The sequence below is a fragment of the Aphis gossypii genome, chromosome 1 (genome assembly GCF_020184175.1).
Source record: "Aphis gossypii isolate Hap1 chromosome 1, ASM2018417v2, whole genome shotgun sequence".
NCBI classification, from domain to species: domain Eukaryota; kingdom Metazoa; phylum Arthropoda; class Insecta; order Hemiptera; family Aphididae; genus Aphis; species Aphis gossypii.
The window spans coordinates 81,547,212-81,566,646 of NC_065530.1; the positions used below are offsets into that span (position 1 = coordinate 81,547,212).

Genomic DNA, 19,435 nt, shown 5'->3' on the forward strand with positions numbered 1-19,435 from the left:
CAAACAGTTGGGTATACAAACTTTAATGTAACTATGTTAGTTTATTGGTAGAACTTAAATATGTACAACCTGATTAAATTATAAGCATGAAATCTGGTTCAAATGACAATATTTGTTAATACAATAGGAAATTTAATAAATGTTATCTATATTCTATATCTCAAAGATTATACCTACTATCATAAAATACGTTTAATTTTGTTTTAATTTAAATTTTATTTATTCTAAATAAATTCATATTTCATATACACGGCGAGTATGTGTTTAAGCGTAATAAAATCGATTAAAGCAGAATTTCTAGTTATATTTAAAATGAGGTTAAAATATATTTTCTATGACTTTTAAGAAAGAAAATCAATCACCAAGTTTCTTTTTACTCAAAAGTCGAACAATTTTCGAACGAAAATATTGATCATGTACACACAGACACACATTAGTATATTGTACATATACACGTTATAATAGCTTATATTTATAAGGTTTAAATGCATATACCTCTATATTATATGTCGGGTGGTACTACTGAGTACCTCCCTACTCTGTAATTTTCCGTTTTTAAACTATTAGTAAGTTACTTATTGTACAAACACTAATGTATGTATTGTAATAATTACGCGTTTTATTAAAAAAAAGTTATAGGTACCTACATTACATAAATATGTATTGCGATAATTATTATTACAAATCATGTAAACATTTAGAGTTATTGTTGTTATTATTATAGTACATTATATAGAAAAAAATTAAAATCTTAAAATATTTGAGATATGATTAAAACTCTGCCATAGAGTTTTAATAAAAATCAATTTATTAAAGATCAATTCTAATCGTTTGATAATTCAATGTCTGAATAAAAAAATAGACAGAATCGTGAGATTTTGTCTCAGAATGATGATGGTATTTATATTCTTATTTCTCATCTACATTTCAAAATTAAAAATTAAAAGTGTGAACTATTTATGATAGTATCGATACGAAAAATTATTTTGAGCGGAGTTTTACATCATAATTAATTATTGTTATGAATTTTTCAATAAATATCAATTATATTATTTATTTTAATTGTGTTATAGTCTTAGAGAAATTATTATTATAATCTTGATTAGGGGTGGCCAATTGGCGTTCCTCTTTAGATGATTTTATGGTCTGCTAGATTTTACACAATTTAACAAAATATGTTTTTTTTTGCATTGGGTACAAATCTAATACGGTGATATATAATATCCTAGTATATTCTTATATTATAATGAATTTTCAAAATGGACTACCAGATCGTTTGATTTTGTCACTCTAATCTAGATATTTGGAAATTTATGTAAAATAACTAAAACTATAGATTTTTAAAAGTGTACACGGAAAACAAAATAAAAATATTACCATAAAACAAATAAATTCTTATCTTTGCTTAGAATCTCAAAGTTAAATTTATTAAATTTAAAGAATAATATGATAATTATTATATCTATGAATTTCGTCTTAGATGACGTCATCATCATGAATATTTCAAAAAGCATCTTTTATTATTTTGTTCACATTAGACGTAGTGCGTACATATATGCAAAATACATAAACATTCAACATTTTATTTCAAACTGTATGGATATACTCACCAACTATGTTGACATCATAAGTTACGTCATTGGCTGACGACTGAAATCTTATTTAACGAGGGCAGGTAGAAATCATTATAACTTATTTATCGTTGTTGGTTTGTATTCAAATTATTGCTACTTTTTTAAGGATCCTTTTCAGTAAATATTATAGACCGTATATTTATATTTTGATATAACTTATAACTTGTAAGTAAATAGTAATATATAAAATAGTTTTCATAAAATAAGTGACCGAATACGTAAAATTATAAAAAAGTCCAAACAACCGGCGTTCAGCAATAGATGATAATCAACATAGGACATTCAAAATTTTATCAACGGTGGTCACAAAGGTCATTCATGTATTCCATCCCTAAAGGTTTTTGTACAGTATAAATACACGAGGAAAAAAATCATTTAGCCTTTTGCCCACTTATTGTTTCATACATGCAAAAGAGTAAATTTAATATAGCCAAACAGAATAAGTATTAGGTATACTTAATTTAAAGACTTTTAAGTATAGGAGCTACTGTAAAGGTGCCAAAGTTTGTAATTTTTTCCACTGTACTTCGTAAGCACGTATCATGTAAAAGTAATTTGTGTGTATATATTAATCAAAACGCAATTCACGATTTACGATATAATATGGCTTGGGACGTTTAGCAAGCTTTAGTTCAAATAAACTGTATGTGTAAGCTGAACACTTGTTTTGGTCGATTTAGGTTAGGTATAACACGGGAATGGCGTGGGCTGTGTTGGAAATTTGTTGGAAGGCAATAAAAAAGAAAAAACAGTCTCTGGGTACAAAATAAGCAAATATACGTCACTGACATTAATAATATATATACATCGAAATAATAGGTATATACTTAGTACAGTGAAAACCGAAAAGTCAATACATTAACTTCCATGTAGTATAATATTAGAACTTTAGAAATGTTTCATTAAAGTTTTATTTGTATTGAGAAATGTATAATATAAGATAAAATATTTGTAATATTTTGTACTTTATTTTATCATTGAAAATGATCAAAACTCAAACTATATCCTGACACATTATTATTCTTCCTTTAATAATATAGATGTATAGGTATCGATAAAGATACTTTTTATAATAGATACAGATAAATTATTGGTACGTTGTAACTTGTAATCAACATAATATGAAGCAAATTCAGAAACAATAATGGAATTAGTTAACTATATAATATACTAATATTAATGAGCTTAGTCCAATAAGAATATAATCTAAGATTGATCTACCTATTTTCTCAGCTTCGGCAAAAGCATCTTCTTTTTAATGTAACATTAATTACTTATTGAGTTTGGATCAGGTATAAGTAAATTAATGTACATTTAAACACAGTGGCTCCAAATTTTTCATATATTACTCGACTTATTCTTTATTACGAATGAATATTATGTATAAAGTTCTGTAAAGTTAAATAGCCATGAAAAGTTATGAATAATTATTTGTATTTAAAAAATTAATGATAATTTACACTATTCGTACCTATGTATCTACTAACTTGGTGAATATACAGCGCCATCTATCCAACTATAAGCGTTCACATTATTTCAAAATTTTAAAAATCATGCGACATGCAGCATCCTGTAATGATTTATTTTCAATTCTATCACAAATTTACAAAAGTACAAAATAATATTAATAATATTATATGATATAATAATTTATTAGGTATAACAATTTATTTTTTCATTATACCTATTTAACATGTAGATCTCTTTAATTTTGCATTCTTCATTGTCAATTCCCGAAACCTAAAATATTTAAAAAAATATATGTATAATGTATATTAATGCATTTTCCACAATACTAATTATTATTTTATTATGAATGATGAATAATATTAAGCTTTATTTATGAAGTATTACCAGTTGGTTTTAAAATTAAAAATAAAAGGTTTTTTTTTTTTTGAATGCTTGAAATAATAAAAAATGAATTTATTGGTAAAATAACTATAGGACCTGCGTGTGTATTGTCTCTATCTTACAAAGTATATAAAACAAAGAAGAACTAATTACTTTTAATATAAAAGTCAATTTGTTTATGGACTACGATCAAATTCAAAGTGCGAGAATATTATTTGTATTTCAATATTTTGAATGAATTATGACTTCATGAGTATGTAAACTATTGCAGTTTAAAAATTAGAATATTGTAAAATAAATAATTTTTCAAACACAGTTAATGTTCAGTTAATCGCACACCTTTAAGTTTGGTAATAGGTTAACGTACTCGTCTTACTATATTATTAAAGCTAATCATACAAAATTGGTTCTGCTGAACGGAAATTTACTGTGTTAACATGTTTATAAGACGAAGACAACATTAGTGTGACATTTTCTTAGTAGATAATACTATGATAAATAATGTTATTCAAATGTTCACATGCCAGTAATCATTTATCAGAGATGATAGTTGGATTCAGAATCCAGGATTCTACACGTTCAACATTATACTGTCTTGCTCAAGCCATCTTTTAACGAGTATTCACTTTTTAACACTCGCCATACTCTTTAAAAAGTTCCCAGAGTAGAAATATCTCACTTCCTATTCCTTTCTCACAATCAATAGGTAGGTACTATGAACAAATAAGATGTTTTGTTTATTTATATTTTATACAATATAATATTTATTTCATTTATTTATATTTAGTAAAAATTAATGAAATGTATTTCTTATTGTTATTTATTTTGAAGAATTTTCGAATTATAATGTTTTTTCTTTGGTTAATCCTTTATTATTTCATAAAATAGTTGTAATATTATAATATTATATAACACATTATTTTATAAATATAATATAATATATATTTATATACAATATACATTCTAAAATATTTTAATCTATCAATATATGTGTGGGGATTGGGGATAGATATTATAAATAAGATAATATGGTTTACTTAGTACTACTTTGTGTTATATGATTATAAAGTTTGACGTGATTAGAAAAAAAATTGATGGGAGGGGTAATTATATAAATTATTTCTTTATTGTACATGCTATAAAATAATATGATATATAAAAAATGTGATATGATGTAACACCTTTATGAAAGGCTCGAGAATTGGTAAATTCCTGTCTTGAGGCGCTAAATAGCTTAACAACGCTCTGATTTAATTATTATATTTAGAATCTAAATTATATCAAGTGATCCAAAGTCGTACTTTGGACTTAACATTTATCCAACCTTTTCAAAACTTCAAGTTTTTGGATTGATATGTATTCGAGGTGATTCAATGCTTCAGAATTCTTATAATACTTGTAATAATTTATACTCTATTGGTTCATACTATCTAGCCACATAGATTATGGCGTCGTTATTGTTTTATAGGCAATTAGTATTTTATAGTATCAGCATCATAGTGGTAAGATATTATTATTATTATTATTATTATTCACCAATATGGATAATACCATGACCTGTAGCAGGGATAGGATCAAGATGGACTACAGGACTACAGGAGTAAGAGAGCTGCAAGATCAGGAATGAGGAACGTACGTGAACGAGGATTCGCGTTGTCGTTACAACTGCGTCTCCTGTGTACACGACATTATAGGTGAAAATTGTGTGTAAGTTAAACACTTCCGATATTCGGGTTACTAGGTCGGGCGGCAGCCATCTAATACATGTCGTTCTCCGTAGTAAAAATAATATATATTATAATTTGTATTTTACGTCTTCTGGTGCTGCTCGTTTAAGCAGCGGAGTCGCGGCGTGGTAAATCGTTTCGACCTAGTTCGGCATCGACCCCAACGACGCGATACGACTGTCCGTTTTCCAGCACATCTACCAAAGAATATTTTATACAATATAATATATTTGGGAGTGTAATGTAATGTATAGGTAGTTAAAATATTAAAATATAATGTTCAAATAAAATTGCGTCGTTCGAAAAACTATAAAAACTGCCGTGATCGAAATAACTCATTATTATTATTATTATTTTTTTTTTACCGACACTTGTATTTTTTATATAATCATTATTATGTCGTGTGTGAACATAGACCAATATAATACGGTCTGTATTATAAATACATTATTATAATTTTTAAGTAAAACTGACAAAACGTTAACAGGAAAAAAATTGTTTTTCAAAAGTTGTTTCCTTCGAGGTGAACTCGATTTTTTTATGAAACACTTATCGAATTTAAACATTTAAATGGTAAAAATCGATTTACGAATTTGTTTTTATTGCAACAATTATGAATGCGTGTGAAAACATTGATTTTTTAAAGTTTGTCGGTATCTAAGCGGTGAGCACTGAGTTTAATTTATAATTTACGACAGATAACACAAGGTTATCACTAATAATTAGTAATTACCTATTGTTAGTTGTTGTTGGTACTGTGTGATAATAAATTTTATTGTAAATAGTTTGTATAGATAGGTAGGTACCTAATATATAACTATTAGTATTACATTTTATGTCTAAAATCAAAAAAATCAAGTTTATAATTTAACTAAAAACTATTACTGGCTAAATGGTAGATGCTATACTCAAAGTAATTTTCTATTTATAATTAGTGAAATTTATTCGATAAATTTTAAAACTGTTAATTTTATAACATATAAATTATATGTTAAGATAATATTAAAATAATTAAGTGTATAATATGATTGTACTTCGATAAATTTCTTTCAGCATTATCAGACAGAAATGGTGCAGTCTATTTTTCATAGTTGTATCAATTTCGGACACAAATTGAACACATTTGGAGAAGCCAAAAAATTTTTTTTTCTTTCCTCAATATTTCTGTATATATTTTTACATTTTTATTAATATCTGTAATCATAAACAAATTATGTATCTCATTAGTCATTAGTAAAAGTAATTTTTATGAGGTATGTCAATGAATGTCATTTGTATTAAAAAAAAACCTTTAAAGTTTTTACAATTGTATACTTATAAATAACCTTCATACAGACTGATCTGAAGTATAAATATATCAAATCTTGATTAAATTATAAAAAGTATTTTTAGGATATAATTCGATAAAATTGATTTCAAATTTAAACTTACTTATAAGTAATAACAACCGTAGATTATATTGTATTCAATTATATTTTATTTTATGTCGTTTATGATTTCCAAATTGTTTTGAAATCTTAGCAACTATAATAATTATAGTTAAAATATTAATGTGCAGAAAATGTTCAAAAAAAAAAAAAATCAAAAACGAATATCTCCATAAAATAATATGTTTTAATCTACTGGTTCTTTTACAGTACCTATCAAAGAAAATGTTTTTATAATTGTGTTAAAGCTGATATCTAAATTACGATGTTATGGTATTATAATAGTTTAAAGGTGGGTACATCCAAAAAAATATACCTGGTGCACATGAGGATCATGGACAAACGACATAATATATTATCTATTTTAACATTTACATAAAATGACACACATTTGACTGTGCATGTAATACCTACCCAACATACATTGAACATTATGTTGTACCATAATATCAGTAATAACAGAATGGTCACTACTACAACGGTCCAATAAGACAATAACCATATTATTATTAGTGTACTGAAAAATTTTAAACGACATTTTATTCGTTTGTTCAAAGAAATCATGGATTACGATACAAACAAAGAAAAGAAAAGTTACTCCTTCTTTAATAGCATTTAAATATAATAATGTGCTAACTTACAACTACACAAACTGTAAATTATTATTATATTATGATTAGGACAAGTAAGTATAATTCTTAAACGCCTTAAACTATAGACGACTTATTGCATTCACTAGGCATTCAATAGGTATTCACTATTCATATTCAATATTTAGTAACTTTATTATTTATTTTTCATCGCCTATTCAATTATTCTGACTATGTTGTTGAATACTATTGCTCTATAATTAAAAAAATAAAATATTAATTTTCAAATAGAAAATTAACAAATAAAAAAAATATATATTCATAGTAATTTTCATACTATTAACAAACAAAATCAATACGCAATAATTTATAATATTGGTAAGTTTCTTAAACTTTTATTCATAAAGTATACTTATACAATGAAGAATGATATAGTGTATAGTTATTTTCATACTAGTTATTAAAACACAATATTTCAAAGCTTAAAATAATATTATATTACGTTACACATAGAAAAGTTGTTAAAATTATTATTTTTTTATAATACGTGTGTACTGTGTACAATACATACCTGCCTACATATTACAATAATCGTGAAGTAACTATAATTAATCAAGTAGTTTATTTATAGATCAAATACAATTTGATCATTTAAGTGTACATCCAGTCCTTAAATACCATGTTATAAATTATAATATAATATTTCACGTGCATTATAGACTATAAGTATGTGGTAACTGACTTTGATCATGTGTTTTAATGAACAATTACACCAATATTGACACGATATAAGATAACATTAAGAATATATTTTTTATTGTTTTAATTTTAATACTTACATTTTGGGTTCGCTTTTATAACTATATGTACAAAAGCTATACAATAATACATTTAAATACTTCATATAGTTTTTATAATATTATAATAGTACTTAAATAAATGTAATGTAATAGTAAATAAATATATTGTAACATTTTAAGTATATTATAAGGTATATAGTTAAATATAACTAATTTAAAATTTAAAAAAAATAAGTATATTGTTGAAATGTAAAAATAGATATGGTTAACGAGCTAATTCTTGTTTTTAAATTATGGATTAGAAGAGCGCTCGCGTATTCAACAAAATAGTAATAGAAGGTAACATTATATAGTTTAAATCTTTTTTTGTACTCAGCATTACGATATACTATGAAATTGAAGCTAACTGCTACACATCATGAGAAAAGAACTCAATATAATGATTCATAATACTTATTCTATATTATATAATGTAAAATTTGGGAGATTAAGGTGTTTAAATACGCAATATATAATACACACGAATAACTAAATTTCAATTTATAAACGCTCAGCTATGTATAGACAATATCTAAATTTGTTGTCGATTAACACATATTACATATAACATAAGATTAGGAAGCACCCAAAATGTTTGCAAATAAAATGAAATTTTTTTTTAATATATATTTTTACAATACAATATAATAAGTAATATAAAGTGTAATATTAATAGTCTTTAGTTAATCTTAATGGTAACAAAAATAATTTACCGTGATAATATTTTAGGTACCTTAGTATTGGCGAAAAATCTATATGCTAAAAAAAATTTTAACATATAATATTATATATTAACATCAAATAGTATTTAAAGTCGATTTTATGTAAATCGAAGATATTTTATAATAAAACGCAGAAAATAGCGTATAAGTATATAACTTACATAATTTATCAAAGATGATAAAACAATAATCATAATAATAATAAAAAAAACACCTGTTCAATTTGAAGGTAATAGTATATACAAGTTAAAAATAGCATACACTAGTTAAATAGAAGTATATTATATACATAAGAATAAATATTGTGTCGGTTAATTAGTTTTTCTCAAATGTTCTGTAGAAACGAAAAATAAATATTTCCGTGATGTAACATCGATGGAATAGTTGGATAAATTTGGTATCAGATAGTTACAGGACAACAAATTTTAAAATATTATTATCTGCCACCGTTATGTCCATTTTAACGGCGGACACTATACTTTGTAGAACATTAATCACAATTGTTATCAGTGGTTGCCACTGGACTCAGGTATCTTTGGCAAAGTAGTGGTCATCATTTTACAAATGTCGTTAAAGCTGATCGTTCCTTTTTCTTCCAGATCTTTCCAGTATTGATAATTGCTCCTCATGTAGTACAACATCTCCGGCATGTCTATGAATGCTGAAAAATACAATAATAGGTATATTTTAATAAGTAACAACGATTGAAATATAAAAAATATATAATCGAATGGAATTAGTAATGGACGCTACTTACAGTCCCACGTCTCAAACATATCGTTTATGATGTAGTCCATAAAGCCGATTTGCGATTTTGGTATGGAACATGATGCTCGGTCAAACATTGGCATCACCACTGGCAAATGATTGAGTTTCTCTTCGTCAGTCTGAAAATATAAATTAACAGTATTAATCTGTCTCATTATAATCAGACAAATTTTTAACGTTTCTAAAAAGACGCATTAAAAATACGAATTTAAGATTTTGTTAGTTTTTATAAATAAGATTTTTAAAATTTTTCAAAATTCAGTTTGTATACTACTAGTTTGTATATCAAGGCGAAAAAGAGCGCATATGTTTCATAATTAATTTATGTTAATCAAAATATTATTTATTATGTTATATGTATTATATAATAATGTATCATATCTTATTATTTATATTATTCGTAAACAAGAAGTCAATACCAACGCACTTAAGAACAGTGCGAATAGGATCATAGTATTCGTGGCTTAAAATAAGTCTTAATATTTTATTTAAATTTAAATTTGTATTTAATTTTAAAGTTTTTTGACCAAGAAATTTGGTTTATCAACATTTAGAGAAAATAAAACTATACATTAATTGAACATAGGTACATCTATAATAAATATATATAAGAATGTATATTATATGATGTTAAATTACAGCTTCTTTTTGAAAAAAATCGTACAGTATACTTTTTTATACATCAATCATAGTTTTAAGGGAGGGAGAGAGGGATGCAAATTTATAAACACTTTCTAGAAAATTTATGGTTACACATTTTAAATTCATGCGTTTTTGTAATCAAAATGTTGTTGTAGGTAGGTACTACAAAGCTCGTACAAAATAGGATATATCGTGTAAACGTACTTAGGTATCTACAATAATTACTAAGACGTCATTAGATAGTATTATATTAAATACATTATTTTTACATATAACATTCTCTTTAAATAAAAGTACATTTTTAAAATACAGAAGGAGTGTTTGCTTTCTTACTTGATTAAAGTATTCTTCGGCAATCCGTTTAGCCCATTCCACGCACATTTTTAATGGTCTAGTCGGATTGGACACGTCTGCACATTTGATTAACATTCTCTTCACCAGATTTACTTCCTCGGCACTAGTAGGCATTATAGTCTCAGGACTTACTTCGCTAGGAGTCTAAAATAATTATATTGTATTAGCGTTTCATTATTGTAAAGATAAATAAATCGATTGTGAACTATGATGTTGAGAGGGTTTGTTTTACTTACTAATCCGTCAACGGGCGCTTCGTCGAGTGTTGAAGGTTTGTTACAGACGCTCACGAATTTGGCTAAATGTTCGAAATGCTTCGTCATTTCGGTGGCCAATATCATGTCGATAATGTTCTGTCTTACCACTTTGTAAGTGTCTTTTTCCAGACCTAAATGCATTTTTATTTTTCTGAGTAAACTAAATTTGGACATCAGCCAAAATACGTACCTTTAAAAATGTTTAATCGTTCATCCTTGGTAGTGAGTTTAAACGTTAAAGCGGCGTGGTGAGATTCCAAAACGCTTATGTCGTTGTACAGGATGGCCAAATCGTTTTTAGAATTACACAGGAACGCGCTAATAAAAAAATAATACATCATTACATTGCCAAATAGTTAAAGTTTAGTTTTGATGTGGTCTAACCTCGATTTTCCGGGATGATCGATGTCATGTGTGATCGCTGCAATCAGACAACAAGCTTCATCCAATTGATCTAAAAGCCTTTTTATGCGATCTTTTTCTAAAAACATGGCGGTTGCTTGGAGAACATCGGCAGCATGTGTAGAGTTGTGATAAGTATTTTTAGCGTGATAATGACCTTCAATCACAGTTAACCAAGCATGCAATGTTCGTTCGTCACAACCTAATGTTTTGTGTACTTCAAAGTGTGTCAGTAGATTCATTCCTAGATGTACCAAAGGCCTAAAAGAAAAAATAACCAAAATTTTGTTTTTTATCTAAACTGAAAATAAAGTACAAAAAATATAATTGAAGTACCTATTATTTTGGAAGAATAAATATAATAAGAAAAGTATGATCAGAAAAAACATTATTTAGATGCATACTAACTATTTGTATCATTAACGTTAAAAATATTAAAAAGTACCTATAAATTTTGTTTGTTTATTTATTTATTAATTTATTTTTATAGCGGGTAAAGTCTTTTATTGTTATATTTTACAGCAATTAAGACTTTAAAATAAAACTATTTTTTGAATATTAAACAGCAGATGATCAATGAATTAATTTTATGAAAAGTGATGGCCAAATTTGTTATTATCGTAATTAAAAATTTAACCTTTTCATAGTAAGTTCTTCGAGCTTAAACACATTGAAATCCCAATATAGAGACATGTCTAAGAGTTCTTTGATTTGGGGAGTTACACTTGTCATAAAATTCATTTTAGCAACGCCCAAACCGTAAGGCTGACTTTTAACAGTAGCTGAATCATTAGAGCTTCTTCTAGTGGATGTCACGTGTACAGGCCCTTGCTAAAATAAAACAAAACATAATATGTCTAGTATTACACGGATGTTAACACAATTATTATGTTGAAAAACAATACCGTAATAAGAGCTCCGATAAGATCTGACGTAACGGGATCATCGTATTTGATATTTTCGGTTTTTAAATGTGACGAATATAGTTCAGTAACACGCAATATATCAACAACCTATAATATTATATAATTTATATTTTTCTCAACATATCATATATTATTTGTTAATAATGCAACATCAAGTTGAGATCCATACTTTATCCAAAATTTGTACAACTTGGTCGTTCGAGTTTTCTTGAGCTGTACATATCAATGAAATTACTTTTGTGATTGGTGCTTCAAGTGGCAAGTTATGTAATTTTGCCAAACTTTGTCTTCGAGCGGATTGTGCGCCTATTATAGAAAAATCTAATAAATTAAATTTAGAAATGATAATAATTTATTTCACAAATTTAACAATCATTTTTAATATTTTGCATAGAGGCGGATATTTTATAAATGTTTATAATAATATATTGTAATTTTATTTACTTGCATAAATACAATTTAAAATAAACTCAAATATAAAGCGAATTGAAGATTTTTTTAAAAACATGCAAAATTATTATTATTATTTTTAATGTACTTAAACAATTATTAAATTATGATCACGCGGCGTTATGAGTAGGCAATTAAAAGTACACCGTTGTCAATTTTTTTTAGCACCCCATAATAAATAATTATTATACCTAATATCTTTTAAAGTTCTAATTTATTTTAATCATTCAATTATTATGATTTAAATTTTTTGACTGGCGTGTTGATAAAATATATAAATATATATAATATATATATTATATATAAATGATATACATTAATAATTTAGACATCTCTAAAATGATTATATTAGACCATTATTGTACGAAATGTAATTTACAAAAATTCAATTGACTGGAAAGATAATGAAGTTTGGTTTTTATAAATGTTGTGTTATCAGAAATAATACAACTTTTATAATGATGGACTCAGCTTACTCCATATTGACGATATATCAAAGAAATATCTAGAGATAATATAATTCTATATAACTAAATATAAAATACCTCTTATAATGTCATACTTTAGACACAGTAAAATAATTAATTGAGTAGCAATTACTGCCAGAAAATATTTATTTATTTTTTTTAATAACATTTATATTGTATAAACTATATTCTCGGTATTCTTCAACTACGTTTTTTGAAGTACCTATCTAAAAGGTCACAATTAGTATTAAAATACTTATAAATTATATTTGACTCTAAACAAGAATGCTTTAAAAAGTCATTTTTGCCTATTACACGGGTACAATGTTTGGTTATAATCAAGGGGTTTTGAGTAAAAAGGGTTCAGACGACATTTATGTGTAAATTTAATTAATGATAGTTGAACATGATAAACGTTATTTTTCAAACCATGTGCGATTTATGTGTAAGTGCTGTATTGTGTGTATAATATATTTACCTGGCTATTTTAAACAAAATTATAAAATATACACTTATAGGTATAGTATGATTATTTAGTCATATATTTACATACTTAAAATTAACAATAAATATTATTAAGTTAATCAACAAAATTAATTGTATTCATATTATTTTTAGTTCATAACAATCCAGTTTAATACCTAATAATATACATATGTTCTAATGGCAGCAGCAACTAAAGTTCTAGTTCAGAATTTACGTTAAGTCTCCGTAAAATTGTTATTAATTATCATATAACAGACGGAATTATTTCTATAAAAGTTAAAGTTTGTGTTATTAATCTATATATACCAGAGTTTCTGGTTGAGTGATTTTCGTGGATTTATGTAAGGGGAGTTTGTTTTAAAATATTAAATTAGATAACGCCATGTTAAAATGATGATTAAATAGTATTTTAGATTTTGAATTAAGTGGAAAGTTAATAGTTGTATAAAGTAATGTTGAATATTTTGTTTCAGGGTTTCTTTTTATTTGGTTAATATTTTGTTACAAAAACCCCTTAAGCTCAATAGTTAAGAATAATTTTGAGTTAGAGTTTAGTTTAGTTGCGAATTGAGTACAATTTTTAGTTCATAAGACTGATATAAAAATCATACATAGTTACTTAAAGCCTTATAAATAAATGTGATACAAGGATAGTTTAATAAAAGTAAATAATTTACATAATATTTTAACTGTTTATAATATGAAATGTCATTATTAATCGGAAGGATTTGAAAACGTTAGCATGCATGTCGTGTATTTATCATATTAAAAAAATTGTTTTTAAAATGTATAACTTATGTATGGTTTTAATTACTTACCATCGCTGTTAATAGATTTGAGGTCATATGATCCTTTACGAATGGATGGAACACTCCCTCTAGGAAAACCATGTACATCTACAATACTTTCTTGTATGTATATATAATTCGTTGTTTCTCTGAAAATCAATACACTTTAATGAGCGTTTATGAGTTATTTTAATAAAATTAAAGGATTACTAGTTCTTTCGGTTTTTGTTATGATATTTATACCTGAAATACGTGTAGTGAATATTTTATCAATACTTGATTTTGAGAAAATGTAAACAATTTGCAGTAAAGTTAATATTAAAATAAGGACTTAAATATTTTTTTATACAATACGATCAAATGTTAAATACATAAAATAAATTGTACCTACTCGTTATTTTTATGTATGATATGTATATTAATCAAAACACAATGGGAAATAATGTTTCTTTTGATTTAACTTTCATTCAGCCTTTTTTCCTTATTTAGAAAATTAAAATATTTATTCATTTCAAAACTACAAGAACGAATTTTTAATTGATTAATATAATATAATTATAATATAATTTTAGAATTTCACCGCAGGTAATTCATAACATTTCAATTTGTAAACTTACTTCCCAAACGATCGAAACGGAGAAGCTCGGCAATGAAGGTACACGTGTTCACCGCTTTTGCACTTCCACGATACTTTACCATCCCATTCGATGTTTTTCTCTAGCTTTTTGGTAATTTGGTCGATATCACACAGCTGATGGAATACAGCCAGTGGTTTGTTTATCACGTCTTCGGCACCATATCCCAAAATCACTGAGCCCGACTTATTCATGTACTGCAAGGTTAAATATCCGCATTATGACGTGATATATTAGTATGAAATGATTCCAGAAATGGTTAAATAGTTGTAATAACACCCTTTATGTAGGCACATAGTAGTGTAAATATAAGTCGTAATAGTTAACGGAGAGTTAACCTAGAAAGGTTCTATTGGGATAAGGATTTCCTGATTGGATTTTAAATTTGTTTCGTTAGCTCAGCATTAGCTATAAAAAAAGAAAAAAACGTTTTCAATTTACGATATATAATAACGTTAAACCACAAAATAGATATTGACCAATGTAGTAAAATGCAATATTTCATTTTAAATCCACATAGGATAAAAAAAAAAATGCTTAAGTTATTTTAATATATTAAATACCAATTAAAGATTTTACATTATTACTATGCATGAAAAAATAATAGTAAATTGAATATTATTATTCAAATAATAAACTATTTACATCTTGTTAAACGGTACATTTTGAAATTAAAATAATGAGACACTGTATTTTGGAATAAAACAAATAAATTACATAACTAGTGCTTACGAAGTATCATAATAATTAGGAACAATTATTTAAATTTTTGTACAATAAATAATAAGTGCTATAATTTATTAGTCATTTAATAATCAATATTATATATATATTTTTAATATTAATTTTAATTGTTAACTGAATTTGCTTTACAATTACAAATTAGAAGCTGCTATTTCAGTATTTGTTTTTTGTTAATAATTATTATAAATATGAAATTCTTTACATACTATGTATTTATAAAGATTGAACAGTATAATATTAATCATATTCTTGATTAAAAATATTATTATTGTTAGAATTGATCAGAATATGATGCGGATTTAGTATTAATCAATTTTGAGTAATTTGTTTTATATTATAGTAATAATTTTATAGGTCAGGTGTAAAAGAAAGTATAATACACGTTTTATTATTATTTCTTTTTTATCGATATTATTAGTAAAAAAAGATAAATCTATGGGTGTATTTTTTCACGTTATTAAAATTAGTTTATCCATCAAGATGACAACGGTATTTTTTTTTTATTAAAACTTGTGGAATACAAAAATTAAATAGTTTTTTAAATTATTTTGTTATTTAATTATATTATAGAATATTATATAATTACATTTCAGAATTCACTACAATGTGGGTATACTGACTATACCTTCTTCAGTTTGTGTTTATTATAATAATAAAACAGTTTACTTACTGTACAAAATATGACAAGGTATCGAAAACTGACATGAAGTAAAATAATGTAAAATCATGTTTTAAATTTGAAAAAAAATTGATACGTAGGTACATTATGTATTATATATAATGTAACATTACCCTAGGGAAAAATGGAACAGAAAAAATATTATATTTTTAGATATTCATTACGACAGCACAATACAGGGAATAATAATATCAAAAAAATGTAATAAATGTTTTCTAAAATTATAGGTTTTAAATAAAATACAATAATTCTAATAATTGTTTCATTATTTTATTTTTATTTTTAATTAACTTTTTCAATTTTTACTTAAATATGGTTTCTAAGAGCTTAATTTGTTTTTAATTGTAATTATATATAATTTATATATTTTGGAATACAAATTGATTTATTTATTTAACCATCTAAGTGAACACAGTAAGTGTCTATTGTCTATAATTAATACATTATTTGAATTAATTTGATGGAAAGTTTACGAATATTTTACATAGAAGACATAATCTTATGAAAAATATAAAAAATAGTTAAGTTTGAAGTTCTATTATAATTTATAATATAGTATTTGAAATGTATATTTTTCTATATAAACCAGATAGATAGACTAAATTATAGTTAGAAACTTTTTAATATTGTGAATAATATGTTTCGGAAAGTAAAATAGTTATCTGAAATTGAAATAAAATCACTAATCAGATTGATAATGTAAAAGAACAGATTTTTAAAATATTTAGGTACACAATTTACCATGCCTCGCTGAACTTACCAAAAGTCAAAACTTCAAACAAGAGTACATGCAACATTATTATTTATTACATTTTTTGACACTAGTCCAGTACAAATTGGTGGAAATTGGATTTTTCGTGAGAACAAAAGTGTTCGTACTACTTCAATATCGAAAGAAATACAAACAAAATCGTTGAACCTTCTCAAAAACGTTAAAGTAAATACTGTCGACAGTTTGGTAAATTCTTTTATTATTTTATCAAATAAAATTGGTTTAAATTCAAACTTTTGTTTTACTTAGGTAGTGAAATATCTTGTTACAATATTATTTTCCAGTAAATTTGTTTTATTTTAATTTGAAGAGTATAATATTGGTTTATTCTGAAATTGATTATTAAAATCATTTGAATTACATTAGGTAAGAACTTATATATTATATTTTTCCAGCTCTTATTAAAAAGTGTTGTTAAAAGTTTATGTATTCATGTGTAATGGATATTATACAGTGTCTTTGTGACTATATTTTTGCGTTTACAAACTTTGAATAAATACTATTCTTCAAATAAAATTGGGTTGACTGGGAAAAGTTTTATGGTGTTCTACATAGCAATTAGCAGTGGTCTTCAATCTTTTTGGACTTGCAACCCACTTTTTAGGACTACATTTTTCGCGACTCACGTAAGCTTTGTAAAAAATCTAAAATTGTTAAAATTTAATTTTTATTTTAAAAAGAAGTCTTATCGCGACTCAATTTTAAAGCTTATTCACCGATTGAAGACGATTGCTATATAGCATAGTGTTATGAATAAAACATAATACTATAAATTTAGGCAATAAACATTGAAACTTAAATTTCCCTAACGCCGAATTTAAAATGTATAACAATAATATACACAGTATCCCCTTGAAATGTTATAATAATGTATATTTTACTAAGCATAATAAGCATATGTCAAAATTAATTGATTCAACATTTCATAATTTTATACTTTGACTTATAAGGATAATATTTTATAGTTAAATTACATATTTGAATAAATTTATTAAATATTAATTAAACAATAAAAATAATGTATTATGTATACTGCGTATAGTAATAGTATTCTAGCGTTGGTTGGTTAGTTCTTTTTTGTTTGTATCATTTTATTATTATTTGAATAATATAAAAAAAACATTTATTCTGTGCCTAAACAATTATTTTGAGCATTAATTGGAATTAACTTGATTTTATAAAATAGATTTGAACACTTATAACTATTTCAACAGTTAGGAAATGTTAAATAGCAAAGTGTTTTTGTAATGTGGTTATTGGAGTTTGGATGAGGTAATTTAATTTTGTGGATTTACCTAAAACCTCTCGCTCCCAAATCGTTTTTTATTCATCTACATTTCTCGGTTTACCTAGAACAACACTGATCCAAATGCAAGCAAATAAGTTATGCACCCAAGGGATGTTATGCATGTCAGAATATTTACCGAACCGATGAAGTTATTGATCACTTGAAAAGCTCAAGAGAGAGAATAAAAGGTTTTGAAGTTTTAAAAATTAATCTTTCAATTCGATGAATGTTTACTTGAATGTTGTGTTTGAGGTCAGTAATGATAACGAGGTCTTTGGTCTTGTCCAGTGCAGCTAAAACTGCGTCTTGTTGTGCTAACATTGAACGCATCGCAACATCTTCTTTTTCCAGCTGTTGCAACTCTTTGATCCATACGTTTTTGTTGCATGTTTCTACAATTATCTGTAATAATGTATTTTTTCAATAAATTAAATTAAATAATATGTTATACTTAAATAAGTATACTATAAAGTATTAAATAAATAAGGTGAAACATCGATTTATGAATACTTTAAATACAAAATATATTCAATAGGCAACAGGTAACCATTTTTTAAATTATAAAACGTCTAGACATAATAATTATAGTACTATTAGGTATTAAATTAGGAATAGGTAAAACAGAATGTTTGATATAGATAACAATATTGAGAGTTTAACTGTATTATTATAATTTATATAATTTAAATAACTACAATAATAGTTTTTATACAAAGGAAGGATAGTTTCTTCTTTAGATATAAAATGAAATGTTTATATAGTAAGAAAATAAATAGTTGATAAAACTAAAATATTAACTTGATGATAATAACATAACATTTACTGGGTAGGCATTACAATATTTGGAAACTTCCTTTAAATTTATGGCTTAACCATTGAGCTAACTTTTCTTGCGGTTGATATTTGTGTTGTCTTATAGTATCAGATAATGAAAAGAAACAAAATTAAATGAAGGTGTCTGATTGTTACGAGTTATCTTTGCTTCTT

General features: G+C 25.3%; 1 protein-coding gene across 6 annotated transcripts in view; it reads right to left on the minus strand.

The window, feature by feature from the left end:
• Positions 1–7,595: 7,595 nt before the first annotated feature.
• LOC114124975 (high affinity cAMP-specific and IBMX-insensitive 3',5'-cyclic phosphodiesterase 8) overlaps positions 7,596–19,435 on the minus strand; it is a 70,528-nt gene continuing 58,688 nt past the window's right edge. For 5 of the 6 annotated variants that reach the window (XM_050196926.1, XM_050197024.1, XM_027988437.2 and 2 more), the window contains 12 exons: positions 18,683–18,850; positions 14,948–15,162; positions 14,361–14,479; positions 12,309–12,460; positions 12,119–12,226; positions 11,851–12,044; positions 11,196–11,474; positions 11,002–11,129; positions 10,791–10,942; positions 10,534–10,698; positions 9,548–9,677; positions 7,596–9,451 (listed from right to left, as the gene is read on the minus strand). In XM_050196926.1, the coding sequence (XP_050052883.1) occupies positions 9,297–9,451; positions 9,548–9,677; positions 10,534–10,698; positions 10,791–10,942; positions 11,002–11,129; positions 11,196–11,474; positions 11,851–12,044; positions 12,119–12,226; positions 12,309–12,460; positions 14,361–14,479; positions 14,948–15,162; positions 18,683–18,850 (1,965 nt within the window). In that variant the 3' untranslated portion in view covers positions 7,596–9,296. The remainder of the gene's footprint in view (positions 9,452–9,547; positions 9,678–10,533; positions 10,699–10,790; positions 10,943–11,001; positions 11,130–11,195; positions 11,475–11,850; positions 12,045–12,118; positions 12,227–12,308; positions 12,461–14,360; positions 14,480–14,947; positions 15,163–18,682; positions 18,851–19,435) is intronic. The other variant, XM_027988438.2, reaches the window with a different exon arrangement.